The sequence below is a fragment of the Phymastichus coffea genome, unplaced genomic scaffold (assembly GCF_024137745.1).
Source record: "Phymastichus coffea isolate CEN01 unplaced genomic scaffold, Cenicafe_Pcof_1.1 PCOF00033, whole genome shotgun sequence".
NCBI lineage: Eukaryota > Metazoa > Arthropoda > Insecta > Hymenoptera > Eulophidae > Phymastichus > Phymastichus coffea.
The window spans coordinates 1,948,203-1,972,400 of record NW_026706844.1 but is presented as its reverse complement, the minus strand read 5'-3'; the positions used below and the strand labels follow the sequence as shown (position 1 = coordinate 1,972,400).

General features: G+C 36.6%; 1 protein-coding gene across 1 annotated transcript in view; it reads right to left on the bottom strand.

Moving 5' to 3' along the window:
- The window catches only part of LOC131663329 (uncharacterized), a 247,439-nt gene that overhangs the window by 172,164 nt on the left and 51,077 nt on the right, over positions 1-24,198 (bottom strand). The window contains exon 2 of the mRNA XM_058933688.1: positions 18,382-18,858. Within this exon, the coding sequence (XP_058789671.1) occupies positions 18,382-18,858 (477 nt within the window). The remainder of the gene's footprint in view (positions 1-18,381; positions 18,859-24,198) is intronic.

Genomic DNA, 24,198 nt, shown 5'->3' with positions numbered 1-24,198 from the left:
TGTCTTTCAATGCCCTCTATCGATTTCCAAAATGATTTATCAAAAAAAATCAAAATTGCGACCGTGGGAGCAAAAAAACAAAAGCGACCTTAATTGCAAAATAGATTAATAACATTTTCAGTAACTTTTTTGTAATAATTATTTCGGATTTGGATAGCAATTCAAATAAACTTCAATTTAAAATAAAGATGGCACAGATCCGTTGATAAACAAAAAAGTTACAGTCCGGCAAAGTTTTTGGCTTATTGTTCAACAATTTATGCTACTAGTGGAAAAAAAAATATCGTCATTGGCGGAATACCTCTAGTTTTTAGGGATGAAAATTTCAAGTCTATGGGAAAAAGGTAAACGGCTTAAAAAAATTTGGGAAAATCAGCCCTCGGCAATAATTTTCACGATCTATCGCGTGGCGGCGGAGTGGGGGAAGCCAACGAATACTCGACAGAAAAATTGAGTCTGACCCTCAAAATCAGCAGCGCAATTAAAATCGCTATTTTCTCATTAACTATTCAACATATTTTCATTATTTTTTTTTTAATTTGATACCCCGCGACGAGAGAAATTTATTCCCGCTATATAAAATGAGCAAAAGTTATAAACAATGGCATAAAATTTATTTATAAAAAAATGTCATTTTTTTTTCTTCATTATTATTAACAGGAATGAATTATTATTATATAGGTAAGTAGAATCAAGTAGTTTAACATGTTAACTTACATATAAATAAATAATTAAGCTTACTTTTGTACTTGAAAAAAAAATATATGATTCATTATAATTTTTTTGTCTAATGTTAAATGTGTATTGTCTAAATAATTAACTACATCGCGTTTATGATAAATTTAATCTTCTTAACTTTGCATATTCCAAATTCTTATATATTTGGAAACGTTAATACGATAGAAGCCACTTTCTCTATCGGTTTGCTTTTATGGCGGTCATAGTTTTATATATAAACAATTAAAACCCGTAATTTTATTTTTATACGCTTTTACTGGCTGCGATACAACGAGTGCTTTTTATTACCAAGGTAAAAGTAAATTACTCAAAATAGTATTAAAAGATGAATCTTTAATTACAAAACTAGCGGTATTTAATGATCCTAATATAGATAAAGCTAAAATCGCGGAAGCCGGTAATTTAGCCCTTAAGGCTTGCCATTACGGTGCCACGGTGCCAAACCCAATCAAAAAATGAGTTTAAACGTATTTCGGCATCACTGTTTCGAGGTAGGAGTAAAAACAAAAAAAAAACTTCGATTTGAAATGGCTTCCCCCTAGCGAATCGGCTGCTGTTTGTCACTCCTACCGAGTGTATTATCAAATTCAATTGTGGTTGGGGTTAGGTAATAGCAGTAATCTGGAAGAAAGTTACACCAGTTTAAAGCCGAGTAATTGGGGCTGGAAGTACGTGAATAATTTTTACAAACCAGTTTTTGTGGACGGGAACTTGGTACCAGATGAAATTTTACGTAGTATTAGATGTAATTGTAAAAAGGGGTGTACAAATAATTGTGGGTGCAAAAAAAATGGAATGAAATGTTCCGATTTTTGTGGTAATTGTAAAGGACAGTCATGCGAAAACAAACAAGAACCCAACGATTTGCAAGGCGACGACAATCTAGATGATATTATTGATAGCGCAATAGAAGATGATTACGATAATGTGTTCGAACCGATATGTGAAGTTAGCGAAGTAGGTGATGAAGTCGTTTATGATATACCAATTGCTGATCAAGATAACATTGATTATCAGCCTGAAAGCGAGTCGGATGAAATCAGCGAATCCGACAGCCCTCCTTCGAAAAAATAGAAAAAAAATTGATTTTACAGTAATCGAGAGTATAAATTTCTAATGTTTAATAAGCGAGCGTGTATATTTAGAATTTATAATAAGCGGACGTATAAATGTCAAATTTATAATAAGCGAGCGTATACTACACTGAAAAAAATTATATTGATTATTTGTAAATTATATTGATTATTTATTCTTTCAATTAAATGTTGAAAATAAAATGTTAAAATGCTTGATTCTACTTACCTATATAATAATAATTCATTCCTGTTAATAATAATGAAGAAAAAAAAATGACATTTTTTTATAAATAAATTTTATGCCATTGTTTATAACTTTTGCTCATTTTATATAGCGGGAATAGATTTCTCTCGTCGCGGGGTATCAAATTAAAAAAAAAATGATGAAAATATGTTGAATAGTTAATGAGAAAATAGCGATTTTAATTGCGCTGCTGATTTTGAGGGTCAGACTCAATTTTTCTGTCGAGTATTCGTTGGCTTCCCCCACTCCGCCGCCACGCGATAGATCGTGAAAATTATTGCCGAGGGCTGATTTTCCCAAATTTTTTTAAGCCGTTTACCTTTTTCCCATAGACTTGAAATTTTCATCCCTAAAAACTAGAGGTATTCCGCCAATGACGATATTTTTTTTCCACTAGTAGCATAAATTGTTGAACAATAAGCCAAAAACTTTGCCGGACTGTAACTTTTTTGTTTATCAACGGATCTGTGCCATCGTTGTTTTAAATTGAAGTTTATTTGAATTGCTATCCAAACCCGAAATAATTATTACAAAAAAGTTACTGAAAATGTTATTAATCTATTTTGCAATTAAGGTCGCTTTTGTTTTTTTGCTCCCACGGTCGCAATTTTGATTTTTTTTGATAAATCATTTTGGAAATCGATAGAGGGCATTGAAAGACATAACGTAAATTTTTTTTTTCATTAGTGGATAACAATTGGGCTTCGAAAAATAAACGCGTATGTAATTTGTTTATAAGACGATAACTCGTAAACTATTAAACTTACAGATTCGCGATTCCGTACACATCATCTCGTAACAAAAAGACACCATTCAACGAGAAGCGGTGGCACAATGTTTATAACAACGCTAAAAAAAATTGTTTATAATATTTTCAAAATACAAAAGTTAATAGTTAATAACTTTTTACCTGATGGATATTTTTTGACGTGCAACCTATGGTTTTGTAGGTAATTTATTCACGAACAAAAAAGTATTCAACTATTTTGTTGTAAATGTTAACGGAACAAAGTTATAAAGAAAAGAACGAAAAAAGTCACAAAATTTATTAGTTTATGGACATTTTAACAATGTTCTGAAACTTTCTCAGACAATGGATAGTTGTTATCTTAATGTACGCCGTTCACACTACCTGTCAAAAAATAATCGTCTTGCCGAAATGAAAAACCGCCTCAAATCCTATTTTTCCTGGACTACAAAAGACATTCAAGAGGTTATTCACTGTGCCGTTGCGACCGGACACCGAGGCATCTTCTTTTCATTAGGGCTACGCTTTCCGATATGTCGGGCCCTTGAATTTTATGATTGATTTCGATAGCAAGAATCCTCAGGAATACGTAGGAGCAAGAATTTTTCAAAAAAAAAATATACTTTTTAAGATATTAGCAATTGTTTAAACAAAAAGTTAATAACTTTCGAAACAAATTTTTTATTGTTTATTGTTGTAATTATTTCGAAAGTTCAAGGTATTATAAGTATTTTGAAAAAAATCTGACTTCGATATCTTCATTAGTTTTTAAAATATAGCCGTTTGAAAATTTTTTATCATTTTTCTTTAATTGTTAATAACTTTTGATATAATTAATGTATCGTCTCCAAAATTTGGGAAAAATCTCAGTTTTATGTGTACAACAATTGTGCCAAATTAAAAAAAAATCCGTAACCTAAGGGTTACAAGTCAATCGAAATAGCCAAGAATTACCCATATATAGTACGTCAGTCAAAGTAAAGATTCTAGAAATACATTTTTACTTGTTTATCATCTATGGGGACGTTCATAAATTATGTGGCTTTATTTTAAACGTACTTTATTTTTTATAAATTTTATAATATTTTGTTGTTTCCATGTTGTTTCTATATCTATAGAGTCTTGAGGGGAAATTCGTAGCTGGGCCTATAGTTTTTAAGATGGATTTCGAATCATCCGTGCCATATTTATTGCGGAAACCCCCCAGTTTTACTAGAAACGGGCGTTGTTAATGTGCAGCCCTGTGTTCCGCGGCAGTATCAGTGAAAAGCTGTTGACAGTGAGATTCAAACCTGGTCTGCCAGATTCGAAGTCTCGCACGCTACAGACTGATGTGAGTCACTAAACTTCATTGACTGACGGAGAAAACAAATTTCGAACAGGATGGCACACCTAGAATGAAAATTAACAGCCATTTCTGATAGGGAAACTAACCATTCATGCAGATCATAATGCAATATTGTATTATAATAGTGTTTCGTCGAAAAACGAAAGTATTTCATATATATCTAAAGGGGAAGTATAAGGTTGCAACATAGTCGTGCTTTCTCCTCTCTCCTAGTGGCCACGTACTTTCTCTCTTTCTCTCTCTTTTCTCTTCTCCATTTATCGATATACTTACTCAGCATGCCTAACTACGATCTGACTATATGACTTTTCTTTCTTTTCCTGCTTAAGGAGAGTAGGGGAGGTAGGTCAAAAAATTATTTCTAATAACAAAGAAGTTGTCTAAAAAAAGCGGTAGGCTTCAAGGTGTTCAAAAATCTTGACAAATGAATTTTCATGCAGGATTCTACGTGATTCCTTGCTAATAAAAATAGTTGAGGGGAACGTAGCTTAATTTTTCTTTCTAAAAATGTTCATTTTGAACAATAAAAGAAATTTTCAGCATCGAGATGATTGTCTAAAAGTACCCAGACACTCATTAATAAGTCAAGTTTCGGAAATTGCGAATTTTGATATACTTTCTAGGCGGTTCACCACCGATGAAATATTCGATGTCAACAAAAACTTATTTTCTTGCTTGAAATTATAAATTTAAACAGGAAAGAGCGTTAATATCATCCAAAGATTCGTAAGGAATAACCTAAAGCCTCGTTTTTAGTCCAAAATACGAAAAAATGTGGTTTAATTTTTTTAGTGCGTTCCACCACTTTTAAAATCTGAAAAAATTCACAGCTATTTTTGAACTATAAATACACGACATTTGTTTTTCTAGCAATGAGTCGGTCTCTATTATTAAAATATCGCATTTTTTAATTTTCAGAACACTAAAAATTTGATTTTCGCGGCAAATTTTTTTTGTTCCAATCATCTTGTAGGGCTCGAAAAACCCTACAATTTGAAAAAAAAATTTCTAGCTCAAAAATTAACCGAGATATCATCAAAATACGTAAAACACGAAAAATGGAGATTCTGCGTTTGCGCATGAGTCTTGAGGTCTAAAAATTGGGAAACTGGTATGGTTTTCCATACGAAATAAAATGGTATAATCATTTTTTCTTATGGCCTGGGCGTAAATTCAAGCATCTTATTTTAAACCCCTTTTTTTAAACATAAATTGCAGAGAGATAACGTAATGCGTAAGGTCGAGGAACGAAAATAAACACTGATTTCAGTCTAACTAGAACTAACATTTTTCGAAGTAACGCTTCTATTGGTCAAATTCATAAACTATGGGTTGGGTTTGAGAGCCGCTTGTCCACAAAAATATCGTTATCTTTTGTTACATTCTGTTTTTTCCTCTATCCTCGAATAACGGGAAACTCTCCTCCATCTGCTTCTTAGTCTTGTCGATTGAGTGTAAATCGCGCTTGAAACGCCATTCATAACCGCACACACCATACAAGTCGAGAGGGATTGGCGGAGAGTTTAGGTTTTTCTTTAAATTAATTTCTCTAAAAAGTATTTCGGAAAAGCAAATTTATTTACTTGCTTCTTTATTATAAACGCTAGATAATAAAACTATTCACTCGCGACTTTGGAACATATCTGCTCTCTCTGTCGTCTCATCTCTGTCTTTTGCTTGTCGTTTGCAAAGCGGAGAAACTCCCTCGCGAAAAATTTCTAGCTCCCTTATAGCCAAATAGTGTAAAAAAGATAAAGCTCATTGGCACGACAATCAACGTCACTGACCAACCAGCTAATCACTCCGCTCTCCACACTATAAAATCAACCCTGAGAGCAAAAGATAGAAAGAAAGAGCAAGTTCAAAAATTAAAGAGAGTGATTAGGTGAGAACTGAGAGATGAGAGACTGAGAGAGAGGGAAGAATTTCTCCTATCTTTTGGTTTCGCGGTTCTGTACTCATAAAGTGCACATCGAACGCTATTATGCAGGTTTGTCAATTCTGCAAAAAGCAGCCTTGACTCGTAGACACACGTGTGCCTTTTCGTGATCGCGGAGAGCAACAAATTTGCGCATTTAAGCGTTCTTGCGTGAGAAACCTTCAAATGAGCTTTCTCACACAAGCGATTAATTCGTGACATCTCAGCGTCTGGTGTCTGCTCTGGCTTGGGACGTAACATCTTTCTTAGATCATATGATTATTTCATACGAGGTATATATTATTTAACACTTTGAATAAAATTATTTAAAAAATGCTAATATAACTATTATTTTATTTTAAACATAATGTAACAAGATTTGGTTATCTTTTAAAGTTTTCACTAACAAAATAAGGATTTAAAAGATTTTTCTTCTTATAACAGCTTATAAATATTTTAAATCAGTAAAAGGTAGTAGGTTCTATTTGCTGTAATAGTTTAAATTAAAGTAATATAAGTGCCTAATGAAAGTAATATAGTCTGTCCTTCTTACATCAAGAAATTTGTAAGTTATTGGAGGGAATGTAATACTTAGAAATGATAATGATCATTGAAAGTATATAATTCTTATTATTTCACTTCGAATTGCTTTTTTTATCGCAAAACTGAGAAAAAGCTATTCATTTCAGCACTTAAACTATATAATAGTGTAAAATAATGAGAAAAAATCATTGATTTTTTAAAGATTATCAATGTTGTAAGCAAATTATTTGCTCTCTTTCATTAATTATTCAAGTTTCTTTAACGATTTAGCTTTATAAATTAAATTTATCGCTTAGTCAGCGAAAAACTAACAATACAGCAACTCAAAATACACAAAAATATATGTTATTGAAAATATATTTGATTGATTATGATCGTTACAACCTAAATATTGTCTTTTTTCACTAATTTTTCGAATTTTAGATGTTTTTCGCTTGTGGAATATTTTTATCGCTATGTAGATAAAAACTAACAGTACCAATCGAATTAGTGGCTCAAAATACATAAGACTATATAGTTTTAATAATGAAATTCCGAAAGTTTCATCGGTATTTAGAAGGATAAACGATTTACTAGATCGTTTTTCTTATTTAAAATACACAGGAAATTCGTAATGCTTTGAGGCACGTATTAAATCGGTCTCAAAAAATTGATTCCTGTTTGCACAGTTTTTGCATCATAGAGAACCCATTTTCACCCGGGGAGAAAGTCTCCCAAGAAAAAAAAATTAACGACCGACCACTCTGTATGCATAGTAAACTTCCCCTTCTTAGCGAGACGTTACAAAGATTTGAGATTGTATTTGGGTTTTTTGTATTGAACTAATTATAAATAGATGTGAGCGTGTGACTTGTCGAAAATGCCTTAAGCTGTCAGTCTGTTATGACTGAACGTTATTAACGTACTATATGTAATATATCTAATCATTTAAATTGACCTTTTAGTTATTGACCTTTAGTTATTGACCTTGAGTATTAGCCTTCTGAAATATAACATTATATTATTCCTATATTCAAAGGACGTTTAGTTGATTAATACACTTATGAAAAATTTCTTGTGGTTGATAGTAAAAAATTAAACCTCTTCAAATTTCTAGATTCGCGGTTTATTTAGCTCTTAGAGTTTCTAATTTTGTGATAATACTTGATTATGATAATTTAGTACATTATGTAGTGAATACTTGATTGTTAATAAATGAATACTTGATAATTAATTAATGTACATAATCTTTTGTTTTTGTTTCAGGTAAGTTCCTGTATTTATTCTAACTCATGAAACAATTTATATCCTCTGTTGTCTGTTGTCTGTTTTCATTCTTGCTCTCCTAACCTCGCCTTCCTCCTGACTTACTTTTGATTTTTTTATATATAATTTTTATATATAAATATAATTATAAATATATACTTTTTATATATAATATAATTTTTCAATGAGCTGGAAACGCATGCACTTCATTCTGATTATTCTCAAGGTAAGTCTAGAATAATTTTAAAAATGTTTCTTTTTATCTGAAATAATATTTAGAATAATAATTAATTATTCAAAATTATTGAATTATTATTATTAATTAATAAAAATCAAACTATTAATAATAAATAAATAATTAAAATACTAAAGTGAGCTTTATAATTAATAAAATAATTTAAGTAAAAATTGCAAATTCTAAGTACATTTGAGAATGTTCTTAATGCTTTGAATCGAAAATATTAGTTAGTTTATTTATTTACAACTTATATGTTGACTTTCGTTTGAGAGCTCGTACTGAGCGCACGTACATCGAGGCGCTCTTCGAAATCAAATTCAATTCAGAAAGGAAACACAAAATAAATTTATAAATTTTTCAAAACTAAAAGCAGCCATCATGGCTGAAAATAGTGAAAAGGACCAACAAGAAATTAAATGGAATACAGTAAAAAATAAAAGAACCAGAGACAGTCCGGAGGAAAACAAAATAAACAAGAAGAGGCAAACTAGCATCAAAGATTATTGGCTGGGAAACCCGAATAACAAAACTGTTGAAATAAGTAACAGATTTAAAGTGCTGGAAATCAACGACAAAAGCAACAAAAACAATGAGCCAGAAACACCGACAGCCGTCAAACCGCCAAAATCACCGCCCATATTCGTAAGTGGAGTCTTAAATATTAGTCCGTTAAATGACCTTCTTAACAATACACACTAAAAGTTCTGAATAATAACGAAATTAAAATTCAGATCAACAATTCTGAGCTATTAACTAACACAATAGCCGAGCTAGAAAAAAAACAAACTAATTTCTACACTTATCAAAAAAAAGAAAACAAACTGTTTAAAGCAGTACTCAAAAACATGCATGCTTCGGTTAATATAATAGACTTAAAACAGGAGATTGAAACCTACAATCACAAAGTAATAAGAATTTTTAATATTAAACACAAAATAACAAAACAACCTTTACCAATATTTTTCGTAGAAATACAAATGAATGAAAACAACAAAGAAATATATAAAATTATTAAACTAATGAACCAGATAATCTACTTTGAAGAACCATTTAAAAAAAGAGATATTCCACAATGTATGAGATGTCAAGAATATGGCCACACAAAAAACTATTGCTATAAAACACCAGCTTGCGTTAAATGCGCAAACAATCATCTCTCAACGGAGTGTCCCATTCAGCAAAAAGTAAAAGAAGTTAAATGTGCAAACTGTGGAGGAAACCATGTAGCTAGTTATAAAGGCTGCAGTATAAGAAAATTACTTCAACAAAAATTATTTCCAGCTCTAAGACCAAAACAAATAGCAAGCACAGAAAATATTGTCAGGTCAAACGTCTCATATGCGCAGGCCGCAGCTGGAAATTTAAATACAGCACAAGAAGAATCAAAACAAACTCAGACATCTCAATCAATAGCAAACAATAACAATGAGAATCAACTTGTAAACATGATGACACAACTGATGTATCAATTGATAAACAATTGATACATCAGTTGTTTAAATTTACATCAAATCAGGAGTGAAAACATAAGAATTTTTTTTAAATTGATAAACAAGATGGACACGATGCTAAATCTACTTACCACGCTCATAAATAAGACACAATGAACACGAAAACAAAAATAGCTATTTGGAATGCTAACGGTTTAGCGCAAAGAAACATAGAAATAAAACCTTTTCTGATAGAAAATAATATAGATATCATGTTAATATCAGAAACACACTTCACAAATAAAAATTTTTTGAAAATACCGCAATACACATTATACAATACAAACCATCCCGACGGTAAGGCTCATGGAGGAACGGCAATAGTAATAAAAAATACTATCAAACACCACGAAATAGAACCACACAAGTATGACTACCTACAAGCAACAAATGTTGCGATTACAGACAGCAACGTATTCTCTCGGCATTATACTGCCCTCCAAAACATACAATAAAAAAGAAACAATACAAAAAATATTTTGATAGCCTGGGAAACCGTTTTCTTACAGGGCCGACGCTACGACCAGCCGAAGTTACGAGTGAGGGACCACTTAGCCGCGCTTGTGAATCTGAGGCCCCTCATAGAAGAAACACCCGAAGGACTACAGACCCTCATGGACGAATTGAATAGATGCCGCACTCAACTCGAACGACTGAATCAACCTGTCCAAACGTGGGATGTCTGGTTTGTCTTCATGGGTGTGCGCGCCCTTGACCCGGTCACGAAGAGAGCTTGGGAGGAAGAGCCTGAGCCCAGCATGCCGTTCGACACCTCATCGATGACCGGAGAGGCTTCGTTTCGCCAATTCACGGAGTTCCTGCAGCGACGATACTGCACTCTGCGCGCTCTCGGTCAGGTGGCCACCGCCCCCTCAATCGACTACATGAGCGGCCGAAGGAAAACGGCTCAACCCATAGTTCCAAGGACTATACGAACCCATGCCACGGGTACGGTCCGCACTAGAGGAGGGTACCCAGCTTGCAAGGAGGCACATTATGTCGGCCACTGTATAACCTTCCGGGGACTCGAGCCAGAAGAGCGACGGAAGCTTGTGGCCGCACGAGGCCTCTGCTACAACTGCCTTGGTAGTAGTCACACTGCCAGAAACTGCCCTTCCAACAATACTTGTCGGAGTTGCGCCGGTGACCACCACACTTTAATCCACGAGGGCGCTGGAAGAGTACAACGCCAGACAAACGAGGAGTCACAACCAACCTCACCTCGTGATGTTCGACCAGCAACACTCCAGGCTGCTGCGACCAGCGCAAAATCAACTGGAGAGGACGGGACAGCATGACTAGTCGTACTCCCCACGGCCATCGTCTCTTTAAGCAGTGGCGGAGACCGTAAGGATACGGCAAGGGCACTGCTTGACCCATGCTCGGAAACGACCATCATAAGCCTCGACTTCGCACGCAGACTGGGCTGCCAACTACATCGTACCAACGTGGGAGTGACCGGAGTGACTGGGCCTGCCATGGACTCAGCCAAATTTCAAGCAGTAATTTATATCGCAGACGTCGGCCGACGTTCACCCATCCGGGCGGAGGCCGTTGTCCTTCGGACAATCGGCATTGTTACGCCGTCAGGGATTCCCGGCTCTGAGGTGTCCAACCTCCGTCGCCGACTATTACTAGCTGATCCTACCTTTGATCAGCCCGGGAGGATCGACATCGTTATCGGAGCGGACCATCGTGTCATTCTAGCGGGCACTCGGAGAATTGGTTCCTTGTTGGCCCAGAATACGACATTCGGCTGGATCTTGACAGGATCCACTGCGATTTTAGAGTCATCAACGAGTCACACCACTCGAGCTCTCGCCACCGCAGTACATGTGTGCGATGAAGGAAGTCACGAGAAGCTTCTAGCACTAGTGCAACGTTTTTGGGCTCTCGAGGAAGTTCCGTCGGTCCGACGAATCTCAGCTGCCGACCGTGAATGTGAGGCACTTTTCACTCAAGGAGTCCGACGAACATCTGACGGACGATACATTGTGAGACTCCCTCTGAAGTCGGAGAAGAAGGCCCTCCTAGGAAGCAGTCTACCCCACGCGCGCTCAGCTCTCGTTTCTATGCAGCGACGAATGCGCTCTGACCCCGTTTTACGCGACAGTTACTGCCAGTTCATGGAGGAGTATGAGCAGTTAGGTCATATGAGAGCACTGACCGCCGAGGAAATTCGAGAGGACTCAGGGACAGTATTCTACATCCCACACCACGGCATCTGGCAGCGCAGCGACGGAGAAAACAAACTAAGAGTAGTTTTTAATGCCTCTCGCGACACCTCTACAGGTCTCAGTCTCAATGACTCACTCCATTCGGGCCCAAAGTTACAAGGACATATAGCGACGATCATCACACGCTGGCGAAGACACCGATATGTTTTTTGTGCAGATGTTCAAAAAATGTTTCGACAGATCTTAATGGATGAGAGAGACTGTCATCTTCAGTGTATCGTCTAGAGCCCATCATCCGATTTGCCAGCTAAACATTTCGTTCTCAGGACTGTCACCTACGGCACGGCTTGCGCCCCCTATCTCGCACTTCGCACCCTGCAGCAACTCGGCGAGGACGAAGGACATCGGTTTCCACTGGCCCGTGAATTACTTAAGAGAGACCTTTACATGGATGATTTTTTGAGTGGTAGCCATGACCTCGAGACAGCAAGGAGCCTTAGAGAACAGCTTATCGGCCTGCTTAGGGCGGGCGGCTTTCATCTATGCAAGTGGGTGGCCAACGAGCCTGGACTGCTTGAAGACATACCCGCTGAGGACCGTTTACGGGCAGACTGGGTTCATCTCTACCGATGGACCAGTGTGCGAATTAGGCATTATTTGGAATCCAGTGACGGATCGTTTCAAGTTTCGCCCTGGAGTCGTTGGTCCGCCTCCAAGTCTTACCAAGAGAACTGCTCTGGCAGAGCTCGCTGCCTTTTTTGACCCAGCAGGTTGGTTGACCCCGCTGACTCTCGTGGCCAAGATCATAATACAAGATCTTTGGAGAGCGAAATTCGATTGAGACGAGAAACTCCCGGCCAGCTGGCTAAATAGATGGCTGACATTTCGCAACAGCATCCGAGAGGCTGCAGAATTCACCATTGACCGCTGGTTTGGTAGTATTCCCGGATAAGATATGCAGTTGCACAGTCAGACGAAAACTCTCGAGCCATTCCTTGACAACGACGGAGTAATTCGAGTAGGCGGCCGACTTGACCGCTCCTCATTGCCGTATGACGAGCGGCACCCAATCCTTCTTCCAGGACCAGCGCACCTCGCCCAGTTAGTCATCCGGTGGGCACACGAACGCAGTCTTCACGGCGGTTTCAGGGCCACCTACGCTCGAGCCCTGCAAAAGGCATGGATTACCGGGGCGAAGGTGAGAATCAAGCGATACCTCCGCCACTGCACTGTTTGCGCTCGCCTTGCGGCGAGGATCTCGCCCCCTCGCATGGCTTCTCTCCCGCTGGCCCGAGTGTCGCCAGCCAGGCCATTCTCAACTTGTGGAGTCGACTACGCCGGGCCCTTTCATCTTTGTCGCAACAAGGGACGAGGCGCGTCCACAGTAAAAGGCTACGTCGCGCTCTTCGTCTGCGTCTGCACTAAGGCCATCCACCTTGAGCTCGTCGGAGACCTCACCACAGCCAGTTTTCTTGGTGCCCTGCAGAGATTTATAGGTCGGAGAGGTCGGCCGGCTGAAATCTGGAGCGACAATGGCACCAATTTCCGCGGGGCCGCCCTTGAGCTCCGTAGACTCCTCAGAGAAGCCGAGATTGATTGGGGAGTTGTCGAAGGAACACTGGCAAAGGAAGGTATCAACTGGCGTTTCATTCCCCCTTCAGCCCCCTATTTCGGTGGGCTTTGGGAGGCGGGGGTGAAGTCAATGAAGCGGCACCTCCAGCGAGTTGCTTCACCTCGACGTCTCACCTACGAAGAGTTCGCCACGCTCCTCGTAGCAGTTGAAGCCACTCTCAACAGCCGTCCTCTTGTTCCACCATCAGGCGATCTAGGTGACCTTGACGTACTCACACCCAGTGATTTTTTAATCGGGACTTCTGCCACGTCTTATCCCGAGCCTATCTCTGTCAACGCAAAATTGGATCAAGTCAGTCACTGGGCGCTCATTCAAGCCATGAGAGGACATTTCTGGTCCCGCTGGAGCCGAGAGTATTTAAATACCCTCATCCAGCGGCCCAAGTGGAGGAAGCCTCAGCCTAATCTACAGGTCGGGGATTTTGTCGTTATCGCAGATCCCTCATTACTTCGTCCAGATGGCCGCTGGCCACTTGGTAGGATCACTGCTGTACACCCGGGGCCAGACGGTACGGTTCGTACCGCCACCATCACCACAGCTTCAGGAGAGTACGTTCGACCCGTCGTCAAGATCGCCAGACTGCCCATTCCGAATACAGAAGGCCAGCTCAGCAAAGGAAGCGATTCTGTTTAGAGTCATTCACGGAATGAGGCGGGCGGGATGTTTGGCGGAAATGACGATGGAGAACACTTCATTAAATTTGGCTAAGGAAAGGAGGGCGCTCTCTACGCTTTTTTCCTGCTGAACGCGCTTCGCCTCTGTCCGCGCACTGTTCCTCTTTTGTTTTTTTTTGTTGTTTTAGTTTATGAAAAAAGCCGAAACTACGTCAGTTCTCTTTTACTCTTCGTTGACTACAAAACGACATTACTTCTTTTATTTAATTATTAAAGTAAACTCTCAATTGACCCTGAGCTTTATTTTCATTACCTTCCGATCCAAATGCTACTGTCGAATTGCATTGCGTTTTTCTTTGGCATACTTTACACCAGATGTTATTTTGTAAAGTTATTCAAAATTTTAATATTATGAGGTTCAAAAATATTATAATAAATCAATCGCAATAGTAGTCGAAGTTTTTATATAAATTATTATTATTGTAATACTATAGTAATATAAATTTTGTAGTTTATTTTTTTTAAGTATACAAATTTGCGGAAAATATCGGGTACCTATATGTATTTAGGATTGCAGATTTTACTGCAAGTACAAAAAAATGACTGTTCGACACCTAGCGGCCGTTTTATAAGTGAAATATGATTTGAAATAATTTTATTGTAACTTTTATTATTTAGAAAATTAATGAATGCTAAACCTGTGGATTTTCGCTAGAAAAAATATATTTATAAAATAGATTAAGTTTATCAGCCATTTCGAATGCTCGATATTGATTTTCGATGCAAGAATTTTCAAAAATCAACACCAGATATCTAATCAGCACCCTCAAAAACACAAGAAATATATATTTTCTCATTTTCCATCATTTTTCAGAATTTTTCAATTTTTCGTCCGCCATTTTAAATTTTGGATTTTCAAAAATATCAATAATCGATAACAGAAGTTTTACAACCATACTGATAGTGAAATAAAATTGTTTATTAGGTATACGTTACATACTTTACTCAAAAAAAAAGGAAATCAGTTAAAATAAAAAATAAAATTTTCACTAAGTTTGAGCCGCCATATTGTTTTTGGATCGTAAAATTTTGAAAATCTGTTTGCAGATTCGGAAAGAGCAAGTCTTTTTGCATCGGAAATGGTATTTTGCATGTCGATTTCAAGCGATTCTACCCATTTTACAAGACGATAAACCAATCGGTAGTCTCATGGTCGATTGGGAAGAAATGGGTTAACATGATCCGGAGACCATTCGATAGAATTCGTTATGTGCAAAAAAGTCTTTTCGTGATCGTCGCTTTGTCTTTTCTCGCACACTAACTCTCGTGTCTGAGTTTGTTCGCGTGGACTGTGTCTTCGGTAACTAAGAGGGTGACGGGGAGCCGTCAACTCAGCACTCGTTCATTGTGCCCTCCAAAGCATCTCTTGCCAATGATTTGAACAGTGCTTAAGCGAACCGAAAGGAGCCGCCAGCATATTTGAAAGTACCGCCATTATCTTCTCTCTCTCTCTTGGCTTGCTGCTTCTCTCTCTCTCTCCCTCTCTCTCCCTCGCACATACATACGCTTGCGCCTTATGTATTTTTCTGTTGTACATTCTTGTTCATTATATTTCTGAATTCGACTCTAATGCTATTGGTTATTTACATTTCCCAGCTCGCGTCCTTTCCCTCTAGTGGGTTGCGATCGTCCGCTTTCTTTCTTTCGCGTCTTTCAGCTGCGAAACATAACCACACAACGCTCTTCGCGGGCCCAGGAGCTCGACCGCTCTGCCAAAGGCATAACTGTGCTGCCGAGTCGGACATCGACCGACCCACGTCGAAACCCATTTCATCGTTTAGCGAATGGCGTCATTATTTTTTGTTCAAGAAGTAATCCTTTCTATCCGCGACAGCTAAAGTGAGCAACGTTGACGCTATTCTCGTTATAAGCTTTAAAGATATTAAACTTTCAATTTCAGGTGATTTTTCACAAAATTACACAACCGAAAAATAACATGATTATCATTTAAAAACCGATGTGATATTTGGTATGAATGAGATCTTATTTATTGAGAAAAAATAAACATAATAAAGTTTGTAACGGAGAATCTCGGCTAGGCCGATTTCGTTCGTTTGGCTCTCGCAAATGTCCGTGTGCCGCGCCAAGCTGAGAGTGTGTGCGTGTGGTACGCACACTTATGCTTAGTTTTTATTTACGAGATGCTAAACACGGGTTGAGCTGACGAGTGAAGCGATGGAGATGGCGCAGAAGAAAGGAGAGAGAAAGATAGAGAGAGAGAGAGAGAACGCTTGAATCGCGGAAAATTCGAGAGTCTCTGCTAGGCTAAGAGCAGAGGAAGTCGCGCGCGCGGATCAAACCGAAGGTCACGGTTTTCCGAAGTTGATCCCGCGACCTCGTCGACGTTTGTTCGTTTTCGGAGACACGCCCAGTGTGCGGACGAGTATTAGAGTGTGAAGCTAGGTCGCGCCCAGCCGTGTCTCGAAGGATACCCGGTACCGGTGCGTGTGGGTAACCGGCGAGATGCGCCGGTGCGCGCGCGAGCAGTTTTGGACGTGCTGCAGTACCAAGTAACAGAGAGGCGGCGGAGACAACAACAATCAACGAGCGAGTTACGGATTGAGGCAGTAGCATTGTGGAGCGAACGAGAGGACGAGAAAGAGGAAAACAGCGACGACAACAAACATCAGCGAGACGGTCAGCGAGGAAAACACCAGTGACGTCACACTGCAGAGCGCTCTAGCCGTCAGAGAGGCTGAAGGTCGAGGTCGGTGCCGTGTTTTTCTCTCGTTTCTCTCTCTCTTGCACGTTTGGGCGCCAGCTTATGGGTGGTAGCACGGCAGACCTGCTGGCTACACCGTTGATAGTTTAACGGCGGAAAGTGTTTGTTGGGCATTTGTTGTAACATTTAGTTTTAACAAGGGATTCGGCAGGCTGACCAGCCACCGTTTCACCTTCGTGTTCGCATTTGTTATTGTGCCGCTCGTAGTGTATAAGCGTGAGATCGCCGTCTTGTAACCCATTGTTGACGATTAAAGGATTAATGTGTTAATCCGCTGTTGTGTTTATTCGCCGCAGTATTACTCCTCATCCCGATATTGAATCTGTACGTTTAATGTGTTTATGTTCGACGCTTTATTCAGTCGTGGGAGCGTCTTTTGCTTTCCGAATCCCCGAATAAATAATTTGTGCGGACGGCCGCGAGTAACTCAGACGGGAACGGTTGCTAATTCTCCGTCACAAGTTGTTAGATTTTTTTCATATACCTTTCTCGGACGTTGAAGGTAGCTGGTGTGAAACAGTGGTAATTATAAGTTTTTTTACTGCAGTATAAAAATTATTCTAATAAAGTTATCACCATAAATATTTTTCATCTTGAAGTACTTGGTGAATACTTTCATTTTCTTATTTTTTAATCTCAAAATCTCAATTAAGTGCTCTAGAAAATTCTCTTTACTACAACACCTTATTGTAGAAATAAAGTTATTTTTCACGCTTTTTTGAGTATTTAAGAATAAAATATCATTTTAATGAGCTCATTTTCTTCGTTTCAATCGTTATTTCAAACGAAACAAATGATGAAGTGAAGAATTTTTCAAAATATTCAACTTCAAAATTTTTATTATAGCTTTTACAAATTTTTTTTCTAAATTCTTTTTGGATAAATTTGAAAAAAAATCTTCACTTATTCTGAATTACTGATCTAAAGGTAGAAAACGAACTATTTAATATGATTTTCATTCATTTAAACATTCAATAAAGCGTGATAAATCAAATTTTTTTAAAAATAAGGTGTTACTGTTAAAAGAATTTTTTAATGTCTTTAAAACAGAAAAAATAAAAGCGTTTACTGAATACTTTATTAGATTATTTGTACATCTTTGTAAAGAAAACTTATAATTTTCACTATTTAACAGCAGTCGATCATCTTAATATACCTCACTCACCAGCATAGCGTAGAGAGCAATCCTTCATCCTCTATTAATATTCTTTTAGCTTTTCATACTGTCCGTGCGAAATGTTGAGAATCATCGGGCTATCACGTTTCAAAGTATTTTATCTGTTTTATGGTATATTGACGAAATTCCTCTAAGAGTTAACTAGTGGACATAAAATCTCCCGATTACTGGACCTACAGCTAAAAATTCCAAGTCACCATAGTTGCGGTATCAACGTTGGCGCATACACTTTTTTGTAAAAGATAATTAGTAACCTCTGAGAATCGAATCCAGGTTATCTATATAGGAGTTCTACGCTTTATCCAATGATTTACCGCGAGTCTCAAGTAAACCTTATTTACTCTCTTTTTTAATAAATTTCGAAATAATATTTTAAGTGATATACGATAAAATATATATGTAAAAAATACCTGTTCACGCTGATTGGCTTGTGACCAACATGATATTCCTTGGTCAACTTATAGGAACTATCAGTTAAAGTGCAACCGGGAACTTGCAGATTCCGATAGGAGTTAGGATAATAAAGGCTTTCTTCGGCCCTTCTTTCTAAAAGATTACGTTTGAGCTGTTCGAGAGAAAGTATTCCGCTGGATTGTTGTTTTTGACAGTTTTGTAAACTAAGCTTGTATTTATAGAGATGTTCCTCCTCTGCAAGTAACATTTTAAGCTTTTCCCTCCGCGCATGCAATTGTTCCTTATGCTTACTTCTTTTCAAGTTTTTGCTGTAATTATCCGGCTCTGCTTTTGTCCACGAATTGAATTGCTTAGCAAGTGCAGCCTCACGTTCGAAATATCGTGCATTTTGTTTGTAATAATCTAGCTTCAGATTCTTATCATGTCGCTTCTGCGCTGTTATCTGATACTCGCGTTCTAATACATTATGAGGCCTGAAATTTATTATTCTATTAAAATTCGCTTAGTTGTTTTATATACACTTTATTTTTTTACACAATCTAATACATCATATTACCAACCATCGCGTGAAGTAAATATTGAAATGACAACTTACGTCATTTTGTTATCGAAAATTATAATATTATATAAAAAATATGTTTATATATAGTCGATCAGATGACACGAATCATTACCCTATAAAAAATATTTTGATTATTTTTAAAATAGTATTGCTCTAAAAGTAAACTTACGTATATGTTTTTGAAAATGGTATTTATTTCTTCATTCTTAACGAATTAAGAAAATAATACCCTTGGTTGTAACGAATTCCTAAATAATTCGATACAATTATAATACACTAGTGGAAAAAATTAAAGGATCAAAAAAAAATTCCAAATTTGTTGACGCTTTTTAACTGGCTGTATTTCCCTTGAAAATGGTCGTACTGGAATTTTAAGCAAAGCGTTTTAAAGTTTGAAGTTTCTAGTTTTGAGATCTCATAATCAAAAAATTTTTCTAGCAACATGTTCTGGTCAATCCTCATAAATACCAAAAAAAATTTTTTTATGAAATTTTTTAGTTTTTTTTTAGTCTACGAACTTGGAAAAAATTTTGCTAACTCAGCCACTATATGGATCGGATAACTTGTTTATTCAGCTTTAATTTGCATTTTTGAAAAGTTCAATACCACCACCTCTCTAGATTACGATACTGTTTCATATTCGCAGCCAATCGCGCTTATTCCGAGCCGTATGCATGTCGCTCTACTGCCCGAAATCAATATCGAACACGCGATCTCTCCCCCCACGCGAGTGATCGAGGAGGATGAACTCAGCGATTGTAAGGTCACACTCAGCTGGGGATCACCATCCGATAAAGGCCGACCGGTGTTACGTGTGTGACTCTTCTTAACATCGCAACTAAGGCCTCCGAGTGTTGCCTTTCCTCTGCTTCGATCAAGGCTTTTGCATCGCACTTCAGCATAAACTACCTACCGCTCTAACCAACCAACACCTTCACCTTAACTATTCGAGCTACCTGAGTGCAGGCCTATCTCTTGTCCTGATTAAGGAAGAGCGAAACGAGAATGGAGACCTCTGAAGAGTCGCCTACGATTGATTTCAAGAAAATGACTGAGATAATTATGCAGAAAAGCATAGCATGGTAATTTGTTTCTCACTTGTAAATGTTATTCGTTCGATCATCGTTCTCTGTCTCTACATATAATACAATGAATAATCGATAAAGAACATAATGATATTAGCGAGAAATAAGCGAATGCGCGATTACACGATCGATTGAAAAAGATGGAAGGATGAGCGAGTCTACTTATTGTAACTAATAAAGTCAATAAACACCCAATTAATGCCCCTTTAGTTTCTGACTATGCTCTTCGTTTCATAGTATTTTACTGGTTTCATAAGATAACGGAAAGAAACGTTACACATCATATCTTAATCAAGTCTGATGATCAGGTTTACATATTTTGTATTTTACATACCGTGCACATAAATAACTGATAAAATCACTCCCTCCGACGCCGTTAACCCATTAACGACCAAACTGTTCAATTTTTTTGTCGATTTTCAACGCGTTTTTTTCGGTAATCATAGGCCTAAGAAATTTTTGCAAACACGTATTTGGATGGGAAATTTAACGCTCTTTCAAAATCTTTTTTCAAAAATGCGATTGATTGCGTTATAAAAAAGTTATAGCCAATTAAACAATAAAAACCTGAAAAATTTTGCGAAAAATCAAGTTTGCGATTTTTTTTAGCAATATTACCGCTAAAAAATCATCAAACAAATACGATCAGAGTTGATCACGAACTATAAAAGTATCTCCAGGAATTTTGGTGGAATTTTTGTACCACTTCTTCCAACAAAATGGTGGCAAAATAAAAAAAAATCCATAAAAAATATTTCTCATTTTTTATCTCGGAAACCATTAAGTTTAGATAAAAAATTCATTGAACAAAAAAGTCTTAGAATTAAACGAGAAATACGCCTGAATTTTTTCAGAATTTTCCGAGGCGATTTTTGAATTTTCGGAGAATACGAAAAATCCATTGTTCGAAAATCATCTCCAAAAATTCTGAAAAAATTCAGGCATGTTCCTTGATGAATTCTAAGACTTTCTGTTCTATAAAGTTTTCCTCTAAACTCAATAGTCTTCGAGATAAAAAGTGAGTTAGGTTATAATCCTAGCAGCGTTAATATTTTTGATACAGAATAAAGAACAGCCATTCAACAATAATATAATAATGTTTTGCCTTTTTATGTGTATACAAGTGCAGTTTGTATAGCGTATACTAATATACACATATCAAAAAAGCAATTCATAAAATTGTATGTGAGCTCATTTTTATTACTTACTAGTGTCTTGTTATTTTGAGACCATACAGTAAATCGAATCGAAAAGATTATTTTCGCTTTCTAAAGTCTAGGTTTGACAAGAAGCATTGAAAACTGTAGTAATTATTTTCATTAGGTATTTTTATTATTTTATATAACATGTCGCAAAAACGTAAAAGACGTTCCACTCGTTCCCATGAAATGTACGAACTTGATACTTCAAAGAACACTTACGATGATATAGTTACCCTTCCAAATCCTGACAATTCTGGTTCTGATGGATCAGATTTCGATACTGATTCGGATGATGAAATTTCTAATATAACGTACACAGAAGCTTGTAAAACATATACTGAAACTCAAACTAAATTAGAAAGAACGCATGAACTCCAGTGGATGGAAGGAGAAAAAAAGTATAATGATAATTTGAAAGATAAAATTTTATTGAAAGACTCGGTAAAAAATAAAATACAAGGAATGAAGCCAGTAAAACTATTTGAAACATTTTTCTCAACTGAAATGAAGCAATATATTATAGATGCTTGCAAAAAAAATAATTTTGATTTAAAGTTTAAAGACTTAAATTCATTCGTGGGAATAATCATTTTGACTTCATTCAACAAAAGGAAATCTCAGAGGGATTACTGCTCACGTGATCTCTTTTTATCTTGTAACGTTGTTTCTTCTGCTATGTCACGTAATAAGTTTGAAGAGATCAAATCAAAATTAAAATATTCACAAACGAAAGATAAAAATCCAACTGACTATGCTTGGCGTGTCCGTTCATTATTAAACCTATTTGAAATTAATATTATTAAGTTCGATGTGTGGAGAACTGCTCTTTTCATCGATGAAATGATGGCTAAGTCTTATGCGAGGACAGTTCTAAAACAATTCATTCGAGAAAAACCCATACGATTTGGTCTCAAGTTCTGGGGTCTTTGTACTTCCGATGGTTTTGTATTAGGTCTTGACTTATACTGCGGAAAAAATTCTACAACGGGAAGTAAATTTAGTAAGTGTGCATTAGGTTCTCGCGTTGTCATGAATTTACTAGAAAAGTTTTTTCGTGTTATACCTCCGGGCAAAATATCTATGTTCCATCTTTATTTTGATAATTATTTCACAAGCTTAGATCTCGCTGTGCATTTGAAGAAACTTGGGCTAAAATGTACAGGTGCTATTAGAGAAGATAGAGTCAAAGATAAAAATGTTCTAAATAAAAAAGCTCGAAGAGGTGAGTATGCCGTGAGGCACGATAAGAACAGTGGTATAAATTACATCACTGTGATAAATTCAAAACCAGTTTCGATTATTTCTACTGCTGCATGGGTAACTCCATTATCCTTTTCAAAGAGATACGGTAAGCAAGAAGGAAAAAAAGTTGAAATACCTTTTCCGAGGGCTATTAGCGTCTATAACAGTTTTATGGGTGGCAATGATGTCCACGACGGACATTGTAACAATTTACTTTCGAGTATTCGTTTAAAAAAGTGGACGTGGGTAGTTTTTTTAAGACTAATTCAAGCTTCGATTGTAAATGCTACTGTACTATTCAATGCTGTCAATGATGAGAAAAAAAAGGTTGGAACAAAAGATTTTGCACTTTCAATAGCTAAAAATTACATAACGCAGAGACAATGCAAAAAAGAGAAACACAATATGTCCAAACAAACAAAACTCAAACTTTGTTCTTATTGTCCTGTAAGAACGAGAATTATCTGTGAAAAATGTGATTTATCGATTTGTGTTGAATGTTTCAAAAAAAAAACACTGAAAAATTCGTATTGCAGTGAGAGGCAAGGGGACTCACTCAAATCAAGCACCCCAAAGGAGACAAAATTCTACTACGTCCTCGTCGTAATCTTTGGGTCATGCTAAGAGTAGAACGTTTATTATCTCGAAAACTATTGAGTTTGGAGAGAAAGTTTATGGAACAAAAAGTCTTAGAATTTATCAAGGAACACGCATGAATTTTTTCTGAATTTTCGGAGAGGATTTTCCGTATTCTCCGAAAATTCAAAAATCGCCTCGGAAAATTCTAAAAAAATTCAGGCGTATTTCTCGTTTAATTCTAAGACTTTTTTGTTCAATGAACTTTTTATCTAAACTTAATGGTTTCCGAGATAAAAAATGAGAAATGTTTTTTATGGATTTTTTTTATTTTGCCACTATTTTGTTGGAAGAAGTGGTTCAAAAATTCCAACAAAATTCCTGGAGATACTTTAATAGTCGTGATCACCTCTGATCATATTTGTTTGATGATTTTTTAGCGGTAACATTGCTAAAAAATAATCGCAAACTTGATTTTTCGTAAAATTTTTTAGGTTTTTATTGTTTAATTGGCTATAACTTTTTTATAACGCAATCAGTCGCAATTTTGAAAAAAGATTCTGAAAGAGCGTTAAATTTCCCATCCAAATACGTGTTTGCAAAATTTTCTTAGTCCTATGATTACCGAAAAAAACGCGTTGAAAATCGACAAAAAAATTGAGCAGTTTGGTCGTTAATGGGTTAATGTGGAAAAGGGTTTAAAAGATTAAAAATGATAAATAAAAGTAATAGTAGTGTTCAGACAATACTGTATTAAGCGAATACAAGTTTTATAAATTTAAATTTATCAAATCTCTCCAAAAACGTTGTAACAAGTAATGAAGTTTTTATTTTTTGAAGTGGTTGTTGGAGTGAATAAAGAAGATGGTGGTCCATTTAGGGTAAAATTGACTTCTTATTTTTTGTAAATACTGTTGGAATATTTTCGAATTTTTTGGCCAAAAATTAATTTGGGTTAAAAACCGGCAATAGAGAGTTCCCTCCTAATGGTGATATAACTTATACAAGACCAATGCAGTTCTAAATATTTCAAATTTATTTCGTTTTAAAGCTGTTGTCAAAATATTGGCGATATTATTGCCTGAATCAACTTTAACAATATTTATAATTTTTTGTTCATAATATTCGTTTACAAAATGATAATGT